The sequence below is a fragment of the Sarcophilus harrisii genome, chromosome 6 (genome assembly GCF_902635505.1).
Source record: "Sarcophilus harrisii chromosome 6, mSarHar1.11, whole genome shotgun sequence".
Classification (NCBI taxonomy): domain Eukaryota; kingdom Metazoa; phylum Chordata; class Mammalia; order Dasyuromorphia; family Dasyuridae; genus Sarcophilus; species Sarcophilus harrisii.
Window position 1 is genome coordinate 94047494 of NC_045431.1, and position 18250 is coordinate 94065743.

At 37.2% G+C, this 18250-nt stretch overlaps 1 protein-coding gene across 1 annotated transcript in view; it reads left to right on the plus strand.

Annotated features, from left to right (window-relative positions):
- Nucleotides 1–6778: 6778 nt before the first annotated feature.
- The window catches only part of TLL1 (tolloid like 1), a 280048-nt gene continuing 268576 nt past the window's right edge, over nt 6779–18250 (plus strand). Inside the window, exons 1-2 of the mRNA XM_003773091.4 lie at nt 6779–7052; nt 7286–8075. Coding sequence (XP_003773139.1) covers nt 7907–8075 — 169 coding nt within the window. The 5' untranslated portion in view covers nt 6779–7052; nt 7286–7906. The remainder of the gene's footprint in view (nt 7053–7285; nt 8076–18250) is intronic.

The following is an 18250-nucleotide window of genomic DNA, read 5'->3' on the forward strand; positions in this document are numbered from 1 at the left end:
TTAGAGTAACACATAAAAAGGCTAATAAAAGGTCCTACTACATCTTGAATTAATTGCTCTCCTAATTGCCTTCCTGTTTTACTGGTAATTAAAAGCAAACAGCTTAAGGTTCTTTGCATAATTTCAAAGGGTGAGCCATAAACTTTGCACTGGCATTAAAGCAAAACACCAGACAATTTCTATTTCTCCATAACCATAACTATAACGGGGTAAATGCTCTGCTTGACGCGCTGCTTACATTGAAAACAAGTATCTTACAACTGTCCGTATTTTGCTATATAGTTTATTTCGATATATTACATTTTATTTTTGTAACATTTTAAAAAGTCACATTACATTTTATTTTTTGTAGGTGAAATGAGCTTAAATTTACTGAATTGTCTTATTTTGGAAATAATTGCACATATATGAAAACACTATTAGGAACAGAAGCTAATTCTTTTTTTTTTTTTTTTTTTTAATTGGTATTAGAAGAGAAATGAGTAAGCAGACATTTTGGATGTCTAAAGGAAGGGGAGAGAGGAAAGAAAATAGCAACTCTCAGCATGTTGTGTACATGGTATATGAGGTTCATGCTTACAAATTAGCACAGACCTCAAAACTCCCAAGTGGCAATGTATTAAAGAAAATTGACAATAATTTATAAAAAAAGAAAGAATTCTCATTGCAAATTGCCTTTCATTATATATTCTGCCTGACAAAGTGAGAGGGGGGAATTAAAAAGTTACCAAGAAAATTCATCTTTCCGTTATTCTTTCCAGAGCAGAACAAAATAACTCCCCTCCCCCACAAAAATTCACCATCGATAATCCACTTTGATCTGAAACATCTGGATAATAGAGAACAAAATGTACTTTTTTAAAAAAGGTTAAAAAAAAAGGAATAATTTTAGCTTATATAGATCCATCCAGCATATATTGACTGAGGTAAGGTTTTGTAAATCATGATATGGGAAATGTGGCTTTTCATCAAACTACTGAAGTGATTTTGAGGTAACACAAGTCTACTGTTAAGACTGCTAAAATACTTACACCTGCACTTTGTCCTACTGATTTTTAAAATTTTTGATGGTAAGACCTGAAATATATTTGGGTGAACTCTATCCCCAGCAAGATGAGAAAAGTATGAAGGAAACCGATAGTTGGCCCTCTGGGGTTTAATCCACCTCAGCTCTTGGGAGTTTCTCCCCTGCTTGCTTTTTTTTTTTTTTTTTTTTTTTTTTTTTTTTTTTTTTTTTTTTTTTTTTTTTTTTTTTTCTGTGTTACTCTGTGCTTCAATTTTATTTTAGGGACTATTAGTTAATGCTGTTAAAGTGCACCTGAAGATAGATGAAAAGCTATAAATATATAAACAAACACATTCACTTCCAATGTTTTGTATTGATTGGATTTTGGTTTTATAGTGCAAAACTTTTGCTTTAGTGGTTAGAAAAGTGACCCAAAGTGAGTTGCAAAGCTTTGAGTCTAAAGGCCAAGGTCATTAATTATTGCCACCTGGAAGCCCAATGTAGATCACAAAAGGAGTTGGACCTGACCCAGGAACAAGGCCTACAGCATAATGGAGAGAACACAAATACTAGTGGAATAAGTAATGTTGAAATACAGCTGCACTTTATGAATTAAATTAAATGTTATAAAATAAACACTAGTGATTTCACAATCTTTCATAAAAGGATAAAACCACATGACCTTTAGGATAAATATATTGACCTATTTTGAAACAAATTTGTACCCCACCTTTAATAAGTATAGTCAGCTTTATTCTTTGATTCCCAATTCTTATTACTGTAACTAATAAAATGCTCTATGCCCAAAAGCCTTTATCAGGTGAGAATTTCACTTTGATTGAATTATAGAATTAAACTAATCAAAGGTGCAATCGAGGTATGGAAATTCCTAGATTTCTGTTGAATTAATCAAAGGCATAAAGTAGGTACCACAAAAGGTCCTCACTCAATTTGGATGAGTCCTATCTTCTCATTATGTGCCAAAGTATTTAAGCTTCAACTTCAGTGTTTGATTTTCCAGTGAAGAGTCTGAAATTGTTTCTTTAAGTACTGACTGATTTGATCTCCTTTCTGCCCAAGGGATTTTTAAAAATCTGTTGGAGCCCTATTTGAGTGGGTAGATTTTGCAGTCTTAGCTTTCCATATAGTCAGACTCTCACATGTCTTCCTTCTAACTTTATTCTGTTTCTTTCAGCTCTTATTATCTGTCCAGCATTGAGAGGGTTGAAGATAAAGTCATAGGAACAGGAAACAAAAGGCGTATTGATTCATCTTTTGGTTTTGTCAACTATGTTGGAAGAGTTGTCAAATCAAGGAATGACCATCAGCTGGAATGTAATATATAATAGAAAACTGAAAAGTAACACCAGATTCATACTGTAGCCATATGATTCTCACCCCTCCCTTCCCAAACTCCTATTCTTTATTCTCCAAATTATTTTATTTTTGTTATAACAACTTTTAACTACTTCTACATGTGGACTAAAAGTGTTAAGTCCCTCATAATTCCTTGAGTTTATATAAATCCCCCCCCCCACACACACACACTTCCAAAAAAAAGTCTAAGAGAGCTTCAGTGTTTATTCTCTTATTAATATATGGGATAAGAAGCTGACCTGTGTGTGTGTGTGTGTGTGTGTGTGTATACACACACACAACATTAATATATATATTTATATATATTTCATATATATATATGCATGTGCTTGCCTTTTGACTTAAAGAAGGGAAGAAGGAAAAAGAAGGTCAAGATTGTGTGTGTGTGTGTATGTACATATATGGCAAAAAATTAGAGTTCAAGAAAGTAGACCCTTTTTATGGTTTCTATTCTTTGCTGGGAGAACATGGAAAGGGCCTCTTAGAGAGGGAAAAAAAACCTTTAGTTTGTGTAGCATCCCCTCTCATTTTTCAAATCCTTTACTTTTGGATAAAGGAAATAATTGTTTCCAGAGACTGTGGCCCTATTCTACTTTTGGACAAAGAAAATCAATCAGAACCCTTCTGAGGGAGAAGATAAAATAATACTCAGGATTGAACTACTAACTAATGTTCAAATAAGGATATATAGACATAGTCTCTACCTTTTAAATGCTTTTCCCCCCCTTATGTGTGGATTATAAAGTTGCATATTTGAAAGGGTTAATTAAAACATATTTAGCATCCTATGACTTGCAAAATGATATGCATACATTGCTTCATTATATGTTTGATGGAATAGATTGAGAGATTTAAGTCCATAGAAAAGAAAAGACATCAGTTGCCATTTAAATTTAATTAGAATAACTAGACACAGAAGGTTTCCCCAAGGCATACTGGAGGAGTTGCATAAAACTGAGAAAGGACCTAAAAGTGGTGAGAGAAGGCAAGTAAAGCTTTACATGTCTTGGATTGAGATAATTCAGGATAGGATAAAGACAGAAAGAAATGCAAGAGTTCTAAGCAGCTACACATCATGAGAACAAATGGCCTCACCTTCCTTAGGATCTGAGTGTATTGCAGAGGTCCCAGACTCCCAGAATGGACAGAGGGATAAATACTTTGCCAAGTAGTACTCTAAAAAAGTCGGATTTCATATCAGAAATGAACCATTTCTGGTTTGGGAGTTTTTAAAAAAAGGCTTCCTACTAATACTTTTCATGATTAAAAAATAAATTGGAAGCAAATCTTTTGCTTGCTTTCCTTTATGCATTCTATCTCTGTGGAAGTGGGCTGGTTACTTAGGAAACGGATGTAGGATGGAATTTGATTGAATATGTTGTCAAACCAATTGTCAGAGTTGTAAGCATGATAGAGTGATGAATATTTTTGTGTATGTGTTCATGAAATGAAAATGTTTTTGATTTTAAGCTTTACAATAGTGACCAAAAGAAAATGGAATGAAAATCAAAGTTCTCTAAATCCACATTAATAAAATTAAATTTTTGAAGCAGTATATGACTTCTGCTCCATCATTTAAAAGTGTAAATCCACATTAATACGAGGATAACTTTTAAAATAGACTGGTTGGAAATGAGCCCAAATATGTTTTTACCATCTCACTTTATGTCTTGTATTAACTTGTAATCATAATAAGAGATCATATTGATTCCTCATCTTTTGGCCCAGAAGTACATGCTTTTGCAGGTTGTTATTGTGGTCAGCTCTCTTCAGGTCTGCCAGAGTTTGATATGACCCTTGTTCAGGTAGTGATGCTGAAATCAGGGTCAGACTGCAGGCTGGAGGCCAAGGGTGACTTCAACATACATCTCTCTCAGAGGTATTGGAATTGCATATTATAGACTCTTCTGTGGCTGTGTAATGGACACATTGGTATAACTATTGATCACAATTATATGTGCATACATGTACTTTATTATATATATTAATACATTACTGTAAACATATTTTCCATGGCCAGGATAAAATGTTTTTCATCCATTGAAACTTCTGAATAAATTTATGTTCCAAAGATTGGCATATTGTTTAAATTATTTGTACAGAATTAGATCTAGTTAAAATTGTGAAATCAAAAACACTGCATCTACTAAGATAATTCTCATGAATTTTTCAGGTTAATAAGTATTTTTGAAATAATTAAAAAAAAAGATTTAATATTTAATTGTATGTGTACAGTTAAACACCATGTATACTGATTTTCTTTTGCTCATCTCCTTTTCATTCTCTTAGATACTATTTTATTTGATTTTATAATTTCTCAATTACAAATATCATAAGGAAATGAAACCTAAGCATTTTCATGGTATAGAAACAAAAAACAAAACAAACTAAAGAACCATGCAGATGTCTCCACACACATCTTGTAGTATAGAGTAGCAATTATTTGGAACGATTACACGAGGAAACTTTCATCACTACTGATGCTACTGAATACCACATCAACCAAAGAGGACACCTGGCACACATTTGCAAAATTACATATGGATAACATAATCAAAGGTTGTATTTTCAGACCATTATAACTGAGTACTTTTTTTTTTTTAAATACTGTGGGCTGGGGAGTGTCCTAGTGCATTAGTCATAATGGGGGGTATGGATTTCATTTAGGGGTGAGTAGGGTACTTTCATGTTTAAGCTGTACCTTTCATGGAACAAGATGCTTGATAAATGTTTGTTGAATTGTTTATAAAGTCTTCCATCAAAATAGTAACATCAGCTCCATTGTTATTGATTATGCAAACCACTTCTTGACAGAGTAGAAGAATTTATGATTCTCAATCAACTAGGGATTCTTGTTTCTCAATATCCCCTTCCCTCTAAGCTACTACCATATACATAAGTCTTTCTTGTATGGTTAAGGAGTTGACTATAAAGAAGACCTATCAATTACTTCAATAGAGGAAAGGGACTGAAGTTTCATTTTTTTGTAATAATTAGATTAGCCCAGTCCCTTTACTCCACCACACAACCATTCTATCCCTTCACTTTTAGTTGTGAATATTTGTCAGCCAACAAGCAATTTATTAAGCTCTTATATGACAGGATTCCTTAAACCTTTTCCACTCCTGACCCCTTTTCACTGGAGAAAGTTTTACTGGGCTTAATATATATCTATATATCTATATGTAATTATTAAGTTCAAAGAGGGAGGGGAAGGGAATTGAAAGAAAGTGCAAAATTTATTTTAAACAACTCAATAGAAATGTCAAAGTCCCCAGAGTAGAACTGATTGATTGATACTCTAAAAATTTAGTGTTTTTGTTTGCTAGTTTTTTTTTTCCCTTAAGTGTTGAATTCAGAAGGCCTGGAGTTGAATCTGCCTGATACACTAGCTAGTTGATATATACCAATCTTTTCACCTCTTCAAGACTCAGTTTTATCATTTGTAATATGGGAGTGATATTTGCACTCCCTACCTCACATGGTTTTTGTGAATTTTTGTCTTGTGAATTTTGTGAAATCTTGTGAAATTTTGTCTTGTGAATCTGACTGCTGTTTAAATGAAGTTATATTCACTTTTCCCCCCTCCTTTTTCTGTCAGGTTCTCTAATTTTAAGTCCGTGTACGTTGATGGGATCAAGGTGATCAGTGGCAGACAACTATTTGAAGCCTGGAGTTTCAAATGAAGATATAAGTGAGCGTTTCAAAAGTCTAGCTTGCAGCTGACACTTAGATCGGTTAGAAATTTAGACGCCCAATCACTTTTCTCCTCCCAATCCCCAGGCCCCTGGAAACTTGGAGGAGGAGGCGGAAAAGTCTCACCTTCTTTTGAAACTACTTGCAGATGTGAGCACAATTTCGAAGTTGCTCACAACGGGGGTTTTGAGACTTCCTTGGCTATTCCCCCCCAATTTCCCCAACGTATGGTTGTCTTTAGGCTGATCCGCTGAATTGTGTGTGGTTCTTACCACTCTGATCTTTTGCCGCTCGGTTTAATTCGTTCACCTCTGTCCTGCACACTCAAATTGATATCCTTCCTGCTTCCAAATAATCCCGCGTGGGGTCTGCCAATATTAGAGAAACTTTGCTTCTAAGGCAAACCCAGAAATGCCTTTTTTCTTTCACCCACGTGAGAAATGAGGAAAGCCAACTGCATGATCTTGATATTTCCTCCCGCTGCTGCAATCTGAAGTATGATTTTCATTTTTTTCTTTTTTTTACTTTCAGTTTTGAGGTTCGTAAATTTTTTTTTAATAGCAAATTGGAAGATCAATGGACTCTTTCCTTAAATAAACCGCTGAGACTAGAATATTTTCTCTTCTCCCTCTCCGCGCCCCCCCCCCCCCCAACCCCGGGTGCTAACATTAACCAGCAGCGTAGGAAAAGAAACACATTGCCTGTTTATTTGGGGGGAGGGGAGCGTGCGATTTGTAGCTAAGTTATTACGCTTCTCTTTCCCCCGCCCCTCAGGTCTTTGGCACTCTAGACTGTTACATACCTAATCTTTGCACTGGTGAGCACAGACTTCAGTCATCTTTAATCTCGACTAAAATATAAATGGAGATAAATGTCACTGTGGGAGTGTGTGGATCTGTGTGTTTGCCCAAGTCTATCAAAGGAGCCAGATCGGAGGCTGGAGCCCGGATCCTGACCCTGATTGTATGAATAAGTAAGCAGGATGCTAGTGATTGGGTTAGATGCTTTTAAGATTTTTTTTTTTTTTTTTTTGGTTAGGAAGAGGGGAAAATAACTTAAGGAAAAGACAGCCACCTCTACTTCACGTCCTTCCCTCCCCCCCCCACTCCCTAGTTTCTCAGCAGAATTGCTCCTCTGTGCTGCAGGACTTTTAGGTCTCCTTGGCGTAGAAATTACTCTCCCTTCTCTTTTTGTCTCCCCTTTCAGTTTAGATGTGCTGATGTGCAGACCGGATTCATCTTCCAGGAGCAGAAGTAGCAGCAGGAGCAAGAGGGGGCGGCTGCAGCAGCTCCTGGTAGAAGGGATCAGCCCCGGAGCCTTGGCAGGAGGATCTACGAGTAGGAGTCGGAGCAGCACCGAGCCCCCGGGGGCATCGCCTTCCTCTAGGAGAGGCGGGAGGAGGAGGAGAAGCGGCCGCGCGAAGTTTGGCTGAGGGTTAACCCGGCTGGGAGACGTTCTGACAGGCTGCAATCGCGGGGCGCTGCGAGGACCTGAGTTGGACTAGGACCGCCTCCTCTCCTCCTCTCCCAGCCAGTTCTTCCCGTACCTCCCCATCCCTCCCTACCTGCCTGGCCACCCACACACGAGCTCCTTCCCAACTTCTTTTCAAAAGCGGGGTGGGGGGCGCACACAGATATCCCTTCTCCGTCCCCTAATGTTTTCACTGTCTCCGTATGTCTCCGGACACCTAGCAGTCACAGTCACGCCGAGGAGCCTCTAGGTGGAGAGGAGAAATTGTCCTCCCCGCCCCTTTCAATCAACGTGGAGAGTAGGCGGCTGATCGCCTGAGTCCCTCTCCTCTTCCCCCCCCCCCTCCCCGTGAGGAGGATGGGGATGGAAATGCTATCCCAGAAGATGGTCTTGTGGCTGATGGCCTCGGGATTGATCTTCAGTGGGGAGATGTGGATCTCTTCTGGCTTCGATTATGATTACACTTACGCTTTTCACGAAGAGGATAAAACCGAGACGCTAGATTATAAGGATCCTTGTAAAGCTGGTAAGTGACTTGTCGCGTCCAAGTAGTTGTCCACCTGACCTTCGTATCGCATTTATTGCTTATTATTATTATTTTGGAGAAGGGGAATTCACCTGTTTCTTCCTCCACCCTTCCCTGGTTAACATTCTCAAGCGGAGTGGACTTGACTTTATTTAACAGGTTCAGGTATTCTTTCCAAGTTCTAGGATTGCATCCCACTCCCTCCCTACCTCGCATTCCGTAGTTTTTGTTTACTCCAGACAGCTCCGGATTCGAGACCTAGAGTTAGGATTATAAATGACTCTCCCTTATCTTTCTCCCTTGCAATCCTCCTCCTCCTCCAAGTGATGAAACAACACGGATTGCAAAACATTTTAAAAACCAGCACTTTAGGTCTCTAGTTTCAGAATCTTTTGGGGAAACCTTTGTTTAAATAAATCTCTAGTTGTAGCTGGGATGCGGAAGCGGGGCACTCCTGATCGTAGCTGGATTGGATGGAGATGGAATGGATGGAGCACTGCAGGGGGAAAAAAAGTTACTGCCTATACTGGGACACCTCTTCCTCTAGGCTCCCTCCTGGCTGTAACTTCACTATTACAGTTGTGGAGATTGCATCTGCTTAGGAGCATTCAAGGAGATGTGTTCCCAGTACATTCCCTCCTTCCTTTTAAGATATAACCCTGCAAAGGGAAAGAGAGAGGGAGAATCTCTGCAATTGTTCCTTTGGAACACCTCGGGGGACCAGTTTTCATAGCAATTGCCGGAAACCCTCACTTTCCTCCCCTGGCCCCGGTTACTCTCGCTCGGCGAGCGCCTCCAGTTCCTTCCGCTCCCTAGAGCCCCAAGTTTCTCGTTGCTGGTCCTCATTTGAGCGCACGGCGGCGCTTCCCTCCTGCCACCTTCTCAGACACAGGAGCAGCACGTGCAGTGGGCAGGGACCACGTGAGAGAAGTTCCCAGGGGTTCATTCTCTTCCACTAGTACCTCTTCCCCGATTCCCTTCCCCGCCCCTAGGAGTTTTGGGTTGGAAGCAGCTGTTTGCGGCAGGGATGCGCTCTGACGCGCGCCCCATACGGGAGGGGGGCAATAGGGTTGACTAGGGACGGTGGTTTGCGAGGGTCTGCTTCTTGGGATGACTCTGGCGTTTGGAAGCTAGAAAAATAGGGATGTGTCATCTCCCAAGAAGGGCGTGCTCTCTTCCCTGGCCTGTGAGATTTCAATAATAATAAAGGGCTGTGTAGTGGGCAGCATGTATGTGCCGGATTGCTTTGCCAAATCGTGCTCACAGCATCCCAGGGTAAAGCTGGGTGCGTGCGCTCACTGAGTCCTCTCTGACCTGCTCCCTCAGTCACACACTTGTCTGGCGTAGACCATTGGGGCGGATGAATGAAAGGAGAGACCAGTAGACAGGGCTGGAAATTCCCTCAGTTAGCTTTTCTTTTTGATGTTGAGATGTTTGGTCTGATAGCTCTAGCGAGAATTAAAACAACAACAACAACAACAACAAAAAACAAAACAAAACAAAAAAAAAACACCCATCTCTTTCCTTACTTACCAAAGACGAGATAAGTGCTAGTTTTAATTTTTTTTTCTTGAAAGAGTTATGCAAGGATGTGCCCATGGAGACCAAAAAACCTCAAGCCCCTCTTTGTGTTGTCACTTCCAGTTAGATTGATATTGCCTCTAGTCATCAGGTGTGCAACTATTTTAGCAAAAGATGGTTAAACTACTTCCTCCAAACGAAGTTTTTGTAGCTTTTTTTTTTTTCCTTTTCTTCTACCTCACTGGTTAGGGAAATGGATATACACTATATCCAAAGAAAGATGCAGAGTGATTCTCTGGGGAGGGGAGCATCAGATGAATTTGGAAACCCATTATCTGACTTCAACGTAATTTTGTGGGATTTTTAATGAATTCAAGTAAAAGTTTCAGAAAATTGAACATGTTGCACTTTGTTAGATGCTTGGTAGAACTAATTACTAACTATATTAGGAACTAATGATTGTCTAGGAAAATTAAAAATGCTGTTGTCCTTTTCTTGTGATGGGCTTAACTATATCAATACCAGAGGCTGAATTTTTTTTAGGAGAAAATATGGCATTATTTTTGGCATTGGAAAATACAATATTTTTCTTAATATTAGTCAAGGAAAGTGGAAGTGTCACAGCAGAAATGTCAAAAGAGTGACAAGTGTATCTCAGGGAGTTCTTATCTTTGAAATCATCATTCATGGTTTTATTGAGAAAGGAGGCTATCTTGTTTGAATCAGTACTTTTTTTTTTTTTTTTTTTTCTATTTCAGGGCATCCGTAGTTTTTGCAGCCTAATTTTTGGATTTTGTGTGGTTTTCAAAAAAGAAAAGTTGGCTATAATTGTTTTCCTGTAAATGGTCAGCTGGGAAAGGAGAGAAGAAAACTAAATGAAACAGCTGGAAGAATGCTTATATTTGTTTTTCCTTGATACCATTTTACTTTTGGAAAGATAATAATTGAGTTATAACTGCTGTTGGTGCTTAAAGTAAATACATTTGTGAATAGATATTTTATTCAGAAGGATAACTCTTCCTCATCTTTATCTGAAGATTTTGTTTATTAGCTTTCTTTTTTGTTTATTTGTTTTTGAGTGCTACTGCTGTTCTTTTGGAGTTTGTTGTAGCAGAGAAAGGAGTTGGTCACCCTTTGGACTTCCCTCTTCTGTCCCTGCCATGACACCTTTGAAGCAATAATGGAATGAGATTTCTAGTCTAAAACTTAAATTGGAAATCAATGACACTCCCCAGGACCTCTGTAAAACAAGTGAAGAATTAAAAAAAAAAAACTTTGGAAAAATAACAAACACATAAGAAAACAAAATTCAGCACAAATATTAGCAAAAAATGGTATAGATTAGATTGTCATTTTCAGAACCTTTATGTTTATAAATTAATAAAACATGGCAAAAGGGACTGGGACTCTAGGAGACTGTGACAAACTAAAATTTAAAACTGGCAAGAAAGATCCTTTCCAAAATTTAACTGTTAGAAATTCTTCTGGACCCATCCCCTGTCTTAGAACTCACAAGAGGTCTAACAGTTTGTCTTTATTGAAGCACAAGACCTATGGGATGGATATGCTCTTAGAACTCTTGGAGCAATAGACTAGTGTTTCTAGAAACTGCACCGAACCCTGACATCGACTCTACTATATACTGACCATAAGTTCCTGAACATGTACATCTCCTCATCTACAAAAGGGAAGAGTTTGAATTAGATGATCAGGAAAATCCCAGCCTAATTTCTGGAGGTATGAGTAAGAGTCCTTTTCATAGATGTAATCAGGGGATTCCCAAACTCAGTGTTGGTCCATATTCTCAGGACTTCAAGTTCTAAAAATTAATTGGTAATTTTTCACCTGGTACTAAAAAACTGTCAGATAGATAGTTCTACCTTTGTCTAGGAGCCAGTGTAATGTCTTTGAGGGCAGCATCTGAATCTGTTACATAACAAGTATAGTAATGTCAATTGTTTAATTGTACTATATGTATTTGTATACTGTCTAATCATTTGACCCCCTAACTCTGATCAAAATTAAAATAAAATAAAAAAATCAATAACATGATTTTTTAAAAATGTTCATGAAAGACTATGAGAATGTTCCAGATCAGGATTTTCAAACTCCAATTAGAAATGTATCCTTGTCTGCTGTAGATTGATTTAGAAGGTCACAAATTAACATTATGTATGTTGCATTTTTATTTTGTTAAACATTTCTCAGTTATATTTTAATCTGTTTTTTGCTGCTCAGAGTCTTTTAGATCAATGAAGCCTTTGCTCTATGACGATGATTGCTATATGAAAATGGCCCTATATTCTCAAAGCATATGTGGTGTTGGACCTTATTTATTTAATTATTCAACAAATATTTGTTAAGCACTGCTGTGCAGGGATAAACCACCATCACCACCGTCACTAATAAAAGACCATCTGTCTTCAGGTTTATATGTTCTCTGCTGAAATGTAATACATGGAAAATTGAGGAGGGATAGAATACTTAACAACTGGGGCATCAGGATAGGTTCCCAGAGTAGGTGGTGCCTGAACTAAACTTTGAAAGAGGACTAGAATTCTGAAAAGTAGAAAGGAGACGGAAAAACATTCTTTATATCAAGGGGATGATATGTGTAAACAGCTAGTAGTTCAATTTTGCTGGAACAGAATTCTCATAGAGATGTAATATGAAATGAAGTCAGAAAGATAAATAAGAAAGAATAACAGGCAGAGGGAAGCAATTGAAGATTTGATCAGAAGAGTCACGTGGGCAAGCATGTGTCTAAGGAAGATTGTTTTGATAGCTGTGAGGAAAACAGTTTGGAGAGTTACTTTAGAGGCAGAGACCAAGAGGTAGATTACTAGTAGATTTGGGACAAGAAAGAGGTGATGAAGGTCTAAAATGGGAAAGTGGCTATGTCATCCTACTCCTTATTAAAAGTATAGACACTGATAATGAAGAGACTTTAAATATCTATATATTATTTTTGTTCAGTCGTGACTCCATTTGGGGTTTTCTTGGCAAAGATACTGGCGTGCTATTTCCATTTCCAGCACATTTTACAGATAAGGAAACTGAGACAAACAGGAATAAGTGTCTTGCCCAGAATCACACAGTTATTGAGTGTTGAGGCTGGATTTGATTTCAGGTTTTGCTGACAGCAGGGCTGGTACTCTTATCCACTGAGTCACTGTAGCTGCCCAGAAAATATCTATATGTTAAATCATATATTTGTATGCTTAGAAAACCCAATAGAGTGAATTAAAAAATTAATGGAAATAAAAAATACTTTAGTAAAACAATGGTATATAAGATAAATCCACAAAATCATCTATATTTTAAAAATAATTACCAAAGATTAAGGAAATAATTTTTGAAATTATGGCAAAATGCATTAAATATTTGGATAATAACTTATCAAGAAGTACAAGAGACTTGTAGAAAAACAATCTTAAAATGATTTTTAGAGGAATTAAGGAGCAAAGGGAGAAAGATTCTCTTCTCTCTCCCCTTTTTTAGTTTAGTTAAACTAATATAACAAAAATGGCAAAACTATTCAAATTAGGTTATAGTTAATGGAAAGATTTCAAGTATTTACACAGAGGTGATGGAGTTTCTTTGTCTTGAGTGCTGGTCTTGCTAAGTTTGTCCCATTACCAGAAAGTTGACCACCAGTTGGTAATTTGTTTTTGGCCACAGTAGATCATGAAGAATTGGGGTGGAAGGAGGTCAGGTTCCAATTTGCATTAGTGGAAGAAGTGCCAGCACCAAAGAAATGACTGTTTCTTAAAACACAGAAATAAGTTTTTCAGCAAGACTGACTTAATGAACGTGATGTCAAAGATAAATAATAAGCTAAGGAAATTAAGTGATAGAATGTTAAACATGTAGTTCAAGCTGAATATTATTGATGACATGGAAAATCTTTCTTGAATTTATACAATTATAGAACTGAAAAAGACCCATGGAATCATTTAATTGACTCTCTTGGCCGCATGACAAAAGCTTTATAAGAAGCAATAGCGCCTACATGGATGTAGTTAAATTTCTGGCTGCAAAGTTAGAGACCATGGACCTGTGAATGATATCCTGTTTTCCCATTTGGGTCAGAGGCCTACCTGAAAGGCTGTAATCTCTCTACTTATCTAGGGTCTGAGAGTTCAAGCAAATGTTTTGGACTCTTTATCGGATGCATTTACTTTTCCTTTCACATTATTATGAAATCTGATTCTTCTAAAGTCTAGAGTGGTTAGGTCCTTAAATTTAATAATAGTAAATCACATTTCCATAGTGCAAGACTTTAAGGTGCTTGTATTGTTTTCCTGTGAACAATCCTTTGGAGGTAGGTAGTCTAAGCACTGTAATTTATGTAGACCAGGAGAAGTCCCAAGAATAAGGCTTGGCGCTGGACCTAGTAAGTGGGACTTTTTCCACTATGCTACCCAGTTTATTGCTGTGTGGGCTGATAGTTTTGGATTATATTACTGAAGAGAAGTAAAGAAAGGTTCCTTGTAACACTGTATATGTCTCTAAGAGTTCTGTCCTCCTGACTATCAGTCTATGGGAGGGGGCTGGAGGGAGTGAGAATACTAATTAGTCTATCAGTGATTCTTAAATATTAAATACTTTAAATAAGCAGAAACTAGATAAGCAAAATAGTTCTATGATATCCAGTTCTTCAGGTTTCTTTTTATAACTGGAATTCATTGCATTGTCAATTGTTACTGAATGATAAGATACATTTTAAATGTATACACCTCTTTAATAAAGAAGGAGAATGACAACTTTTTTTAAAAATCAAGATCCCTTTCTGTATGTTTTGAATGCTATTAATATTGGTGGTACAAAAAGTCCTTTTTTATTTTCCTGAGGCAGTTGGGGTTTGGAGTTAAGTGACTTGCCCAGGATCACATAGCTAGCAAGTGTTAAAGGTCTGAGGCCAAATTTGAACTCAGGTCTTCCTGATTCCAGGGATAGTGCTCTATCCACTTTACCAGCTAGTTGCCCCCCTTTTCTTTTAAAATTATGAATAGGACCTCTTCTATGTTATAAGAAAAAAAAAGTCCTCTCTCCTGCCTCCTTACACAAGGTCTCCTGAGTAAGCTGTTTGCTATTCCTTCAGGACATATGTATAAGCCCAATTTCAAAATTGTTGTCTTATGATATTGAATTTTCCATTTGAAAAATCTTTTTAAGTTAAACTAGTACAACTAGTAAGTATCTGGGGTCAAATTTGAACTCAGATCTTTTCCAGCTCTAGCACTCTAACATTAGTTGCCTGATAAGAGAGGAAAAGATAAGACTATGAATACTGAGCAGCAGTATATTGTGGTTGAAACATAGAAGTTTTCAAATACCAGAGAAAGGAAAAAGAATTTACTAAGTATCTACTATGTGTCAAAACTGGAAAGATAGGTTAGAGATATGTTGTGAGATCATTGAATGTCAGCCAGATTAAGGAGGTCATAATTTATGATATAGTAATGGAAGAGTTGATAAGTCAAAAATCTTGATCAAAATAGTACAATAGGAAGATTACTTAGGTTAATATGAAAGATGCTTTGGGGAGAGAAAAGACTTATGGCAACCAGGTCAGTTGGAAGGATATTACAACAGGATTGGAGAAGGGTGAAAGAATATCTAAATTAGAATAATGATAGTGGCTGTGGAAAGAAGGAGACAAACATGAGACTTTTTATACAGATAGAATTGATAGGAAGTGGCAATTGATTGGATTTGGCAGTGAAGAAAGAAAAAGGTACTTGAGTTTCAGTCTCTTGCCCTTAAGCCACACCATGGGTCTGCTATCCACTAATTTTGCAAGACTTTCTTCAACCTGTTTATATTTTCAGCCTTTTGTGGTAATAAATCACATACCACTTCAGTATAATGTAGCAGAACACTTCCTTGTTTAGATCCTCTATGTCTTTTTTTTTTTTTTTTAGGTTCAAAGGATGTTTATTTTTAGTTTCCTAGAAGTATGGCTTAGACAATGAGCTTTTGCATTAGAAAGATCTGAATTCAAATTATGACTATGATATGGTAGTTGTGTGAATATATGCATTACTTTTCTTTCTTTTTTAAAATTTAATAAATTTTATTGACAGAACCCATGCGAGAGTAATTTTTTACAGCATTATCCCTTGCACTCACTTCTGTTCCGATTTTTCCCCTCCCTCTCTCCACCCCCTCCCCCAGATGGCAAGCAGTCCTATACATGTTAAATAGGTTACAGTACATCTTAGATACAATATATGTGGGCAGAACTGAACAGTTCTCTTGTTGCACAGGGAGAATTGGATTCAGAAGGTATAAATAACCCGGGAAGAAGAACAAAAATGCAAACAGTTTACATTCAATTCCCAGTGTTCTTTCTTTGGGTGTAGCTGCTTCTGTCCATCCTTGATCAATTGAAACTGAGTTAGATCTTCTCTTTGTTGAAGAAATCCACTTCCATCAGAATACATCCTCATACAGTATCATTGTTGAAGTATTTAATGATCTCCTGGTTCTGCTCATTTCACTCAGCATCAGTTCATGTAAGTTTTGCTAATCCTCTCTGTATTCATCCTGTTGGTCATTTCTTACAGAACAATAATCTTCCATAACATTCACATACCACAATTTACTCAACCATTCTCCAATTGATGGGCATCCATTCATTTTCCAGCTTCTAGCCACTACAAACAGGACTGCCACAAATATTTTCCCTTCTTTAGTATCTCTTTGGGGTATAACCCCAGTAGAAACACTGCTGGATCAAAGGGTATGCACAGTTTGATAACTTTTTGAGGATAGGTCCAAATTGCTCTCCAGAATGGCTGGATGTGTTCACAATTCCACCAACAATGTATCAGTGTCCCTGTTTTCCCACATCCATATTATCTTTCCCTGTCATTCTAGCCAATCTGACAGGTGTGTAGTGGTATCTCAGAGTTGTCTTAATTTGCATTTCTCTGATTAATAATAATTTGGAGCATATTTTTATATGGCTAAAAATAGTTTCAATTTATTTGTCTGAGAATTGTCTGTTCATATCCTTTGACCATTTATCAATTGGAGAATGGCTTGATTTCTTATAAATTAGAGTCAATTCTATATATATTTTGGAAATGAGGCCTTTATCAGAACCTTTGACTGTAAAAATGTTTTCCCAGTTTATTGTTTTCCTTCTAATCTTGTCTGCATTAGTTTTGTTTGTACAAAAACTTTTCAATTTGATATAATCACAGTTTTCTATTTTGTGATCAATACTGATCTCTAGTTCTTCTTTGGTCATAAATTCCTTCCTCTTCCACAGATCTGAGAGGTATCCTGTGCTCTTCCAATTTATTTATAATCTCATTCTTTATGCCTAGGTCATGAACCCATTTTGACCTTATCTTGGTGTACGGTGTTAAGTGTGAGTCAATGCCTAGTTTCTGCCATACCAATTTCCAATTTTCCCAGCAATTTTTGTCAAATAATGTGTTCTTATCCCAAAAACTGGGGTCTTTGGGTTTGTCAAACACTAGATTATTAAAGTTATTGGCTGTTTTGTCCTTTGAACCTAACCTGTTCCATTGATCAACTAGTCTATTTCTTAGCCAATACCAGATGGTTTTGGTAACTGCGCTTTATAATATAATTTTAGGTCTGGTACAGCTAGGCCACCTTTATTTAATTTTTTTTTTCATTAATTCCCTTGAAATTCTTGACCTTTTGTTTTTCCATATGAAATTTGTTATTATTTTTTCTAGGTCATTAAAATAGTTTTTTGGGAGTCTGATTGGTATAGCGCTAAATAAATAGATTAGTTTAGGTAGTATTGTCATCTTTATTATATTTGCTCGCCCAATCCAAGAGCATTTAATATTTTTCCAGTTGTTTAGATCAGACTTAATTTGTGTGGAAAGTGTTTTGTAGTTTTGTTCATAAAGTTTCTGATTTTTCCCTTGTGTATTACTTTTCTTAAACTCTCAGTGTCCTATTCCACCCTCTAAGCTTGAAAGTAAGAGATGAGATGAGTTGCTGATCTAAAAAGTTCATTGATGAAATCACAGGCCTGGTTCCCAAAACGTTTAGGATTTCATGAATAAAATGTGCTCTCATGCTAATTGTTCTGGTTTTGTATCATTTAGTCTTGCTCTTCTTAGCTTTTACCCTCCAGACTGAAGATTTCCTTCAGTTCTTTGAACTGTTTTTTTTTTTTTTGGCCACCCAACCCCGTTTTTTCTTTATTCAATGCACTAAATATTTATTAAGTGCTTTTCATTTGCAAGACACTGCCTCAGATTCTGATAAAAAATCAAATCATACCCCAAGGGAACACTGATAAGTACAATGCTAGGTGGGACATGATTGGCACAAAAGAATGTTCCAGGAAAATTGTTCTAGAAAAGCTTAAGAAGGGAGAAAACAGTTGGGGGGGGGGGGGGGGGGGAGAGTGAGAATGGAGTGGGTGGTTGGAAAAGGCTTCACACACAGAGAAGGTGACACCTGCAGCCTTCAGCAGCAGAGATGAGAAGGGAGTGCATTCTGTGTGAATACATAGACAGCATGTTATGTTCAAAAAACAGCTATTCTCATTTGGTGAAAGCATAGAACATGTGAAGAGGAATTTTGTGAAATAAGGCTAAAAAGGTTTGTTGGCCCCAAAGCGTATAAAGGCCTTAAATACCAAACCAAGCAGT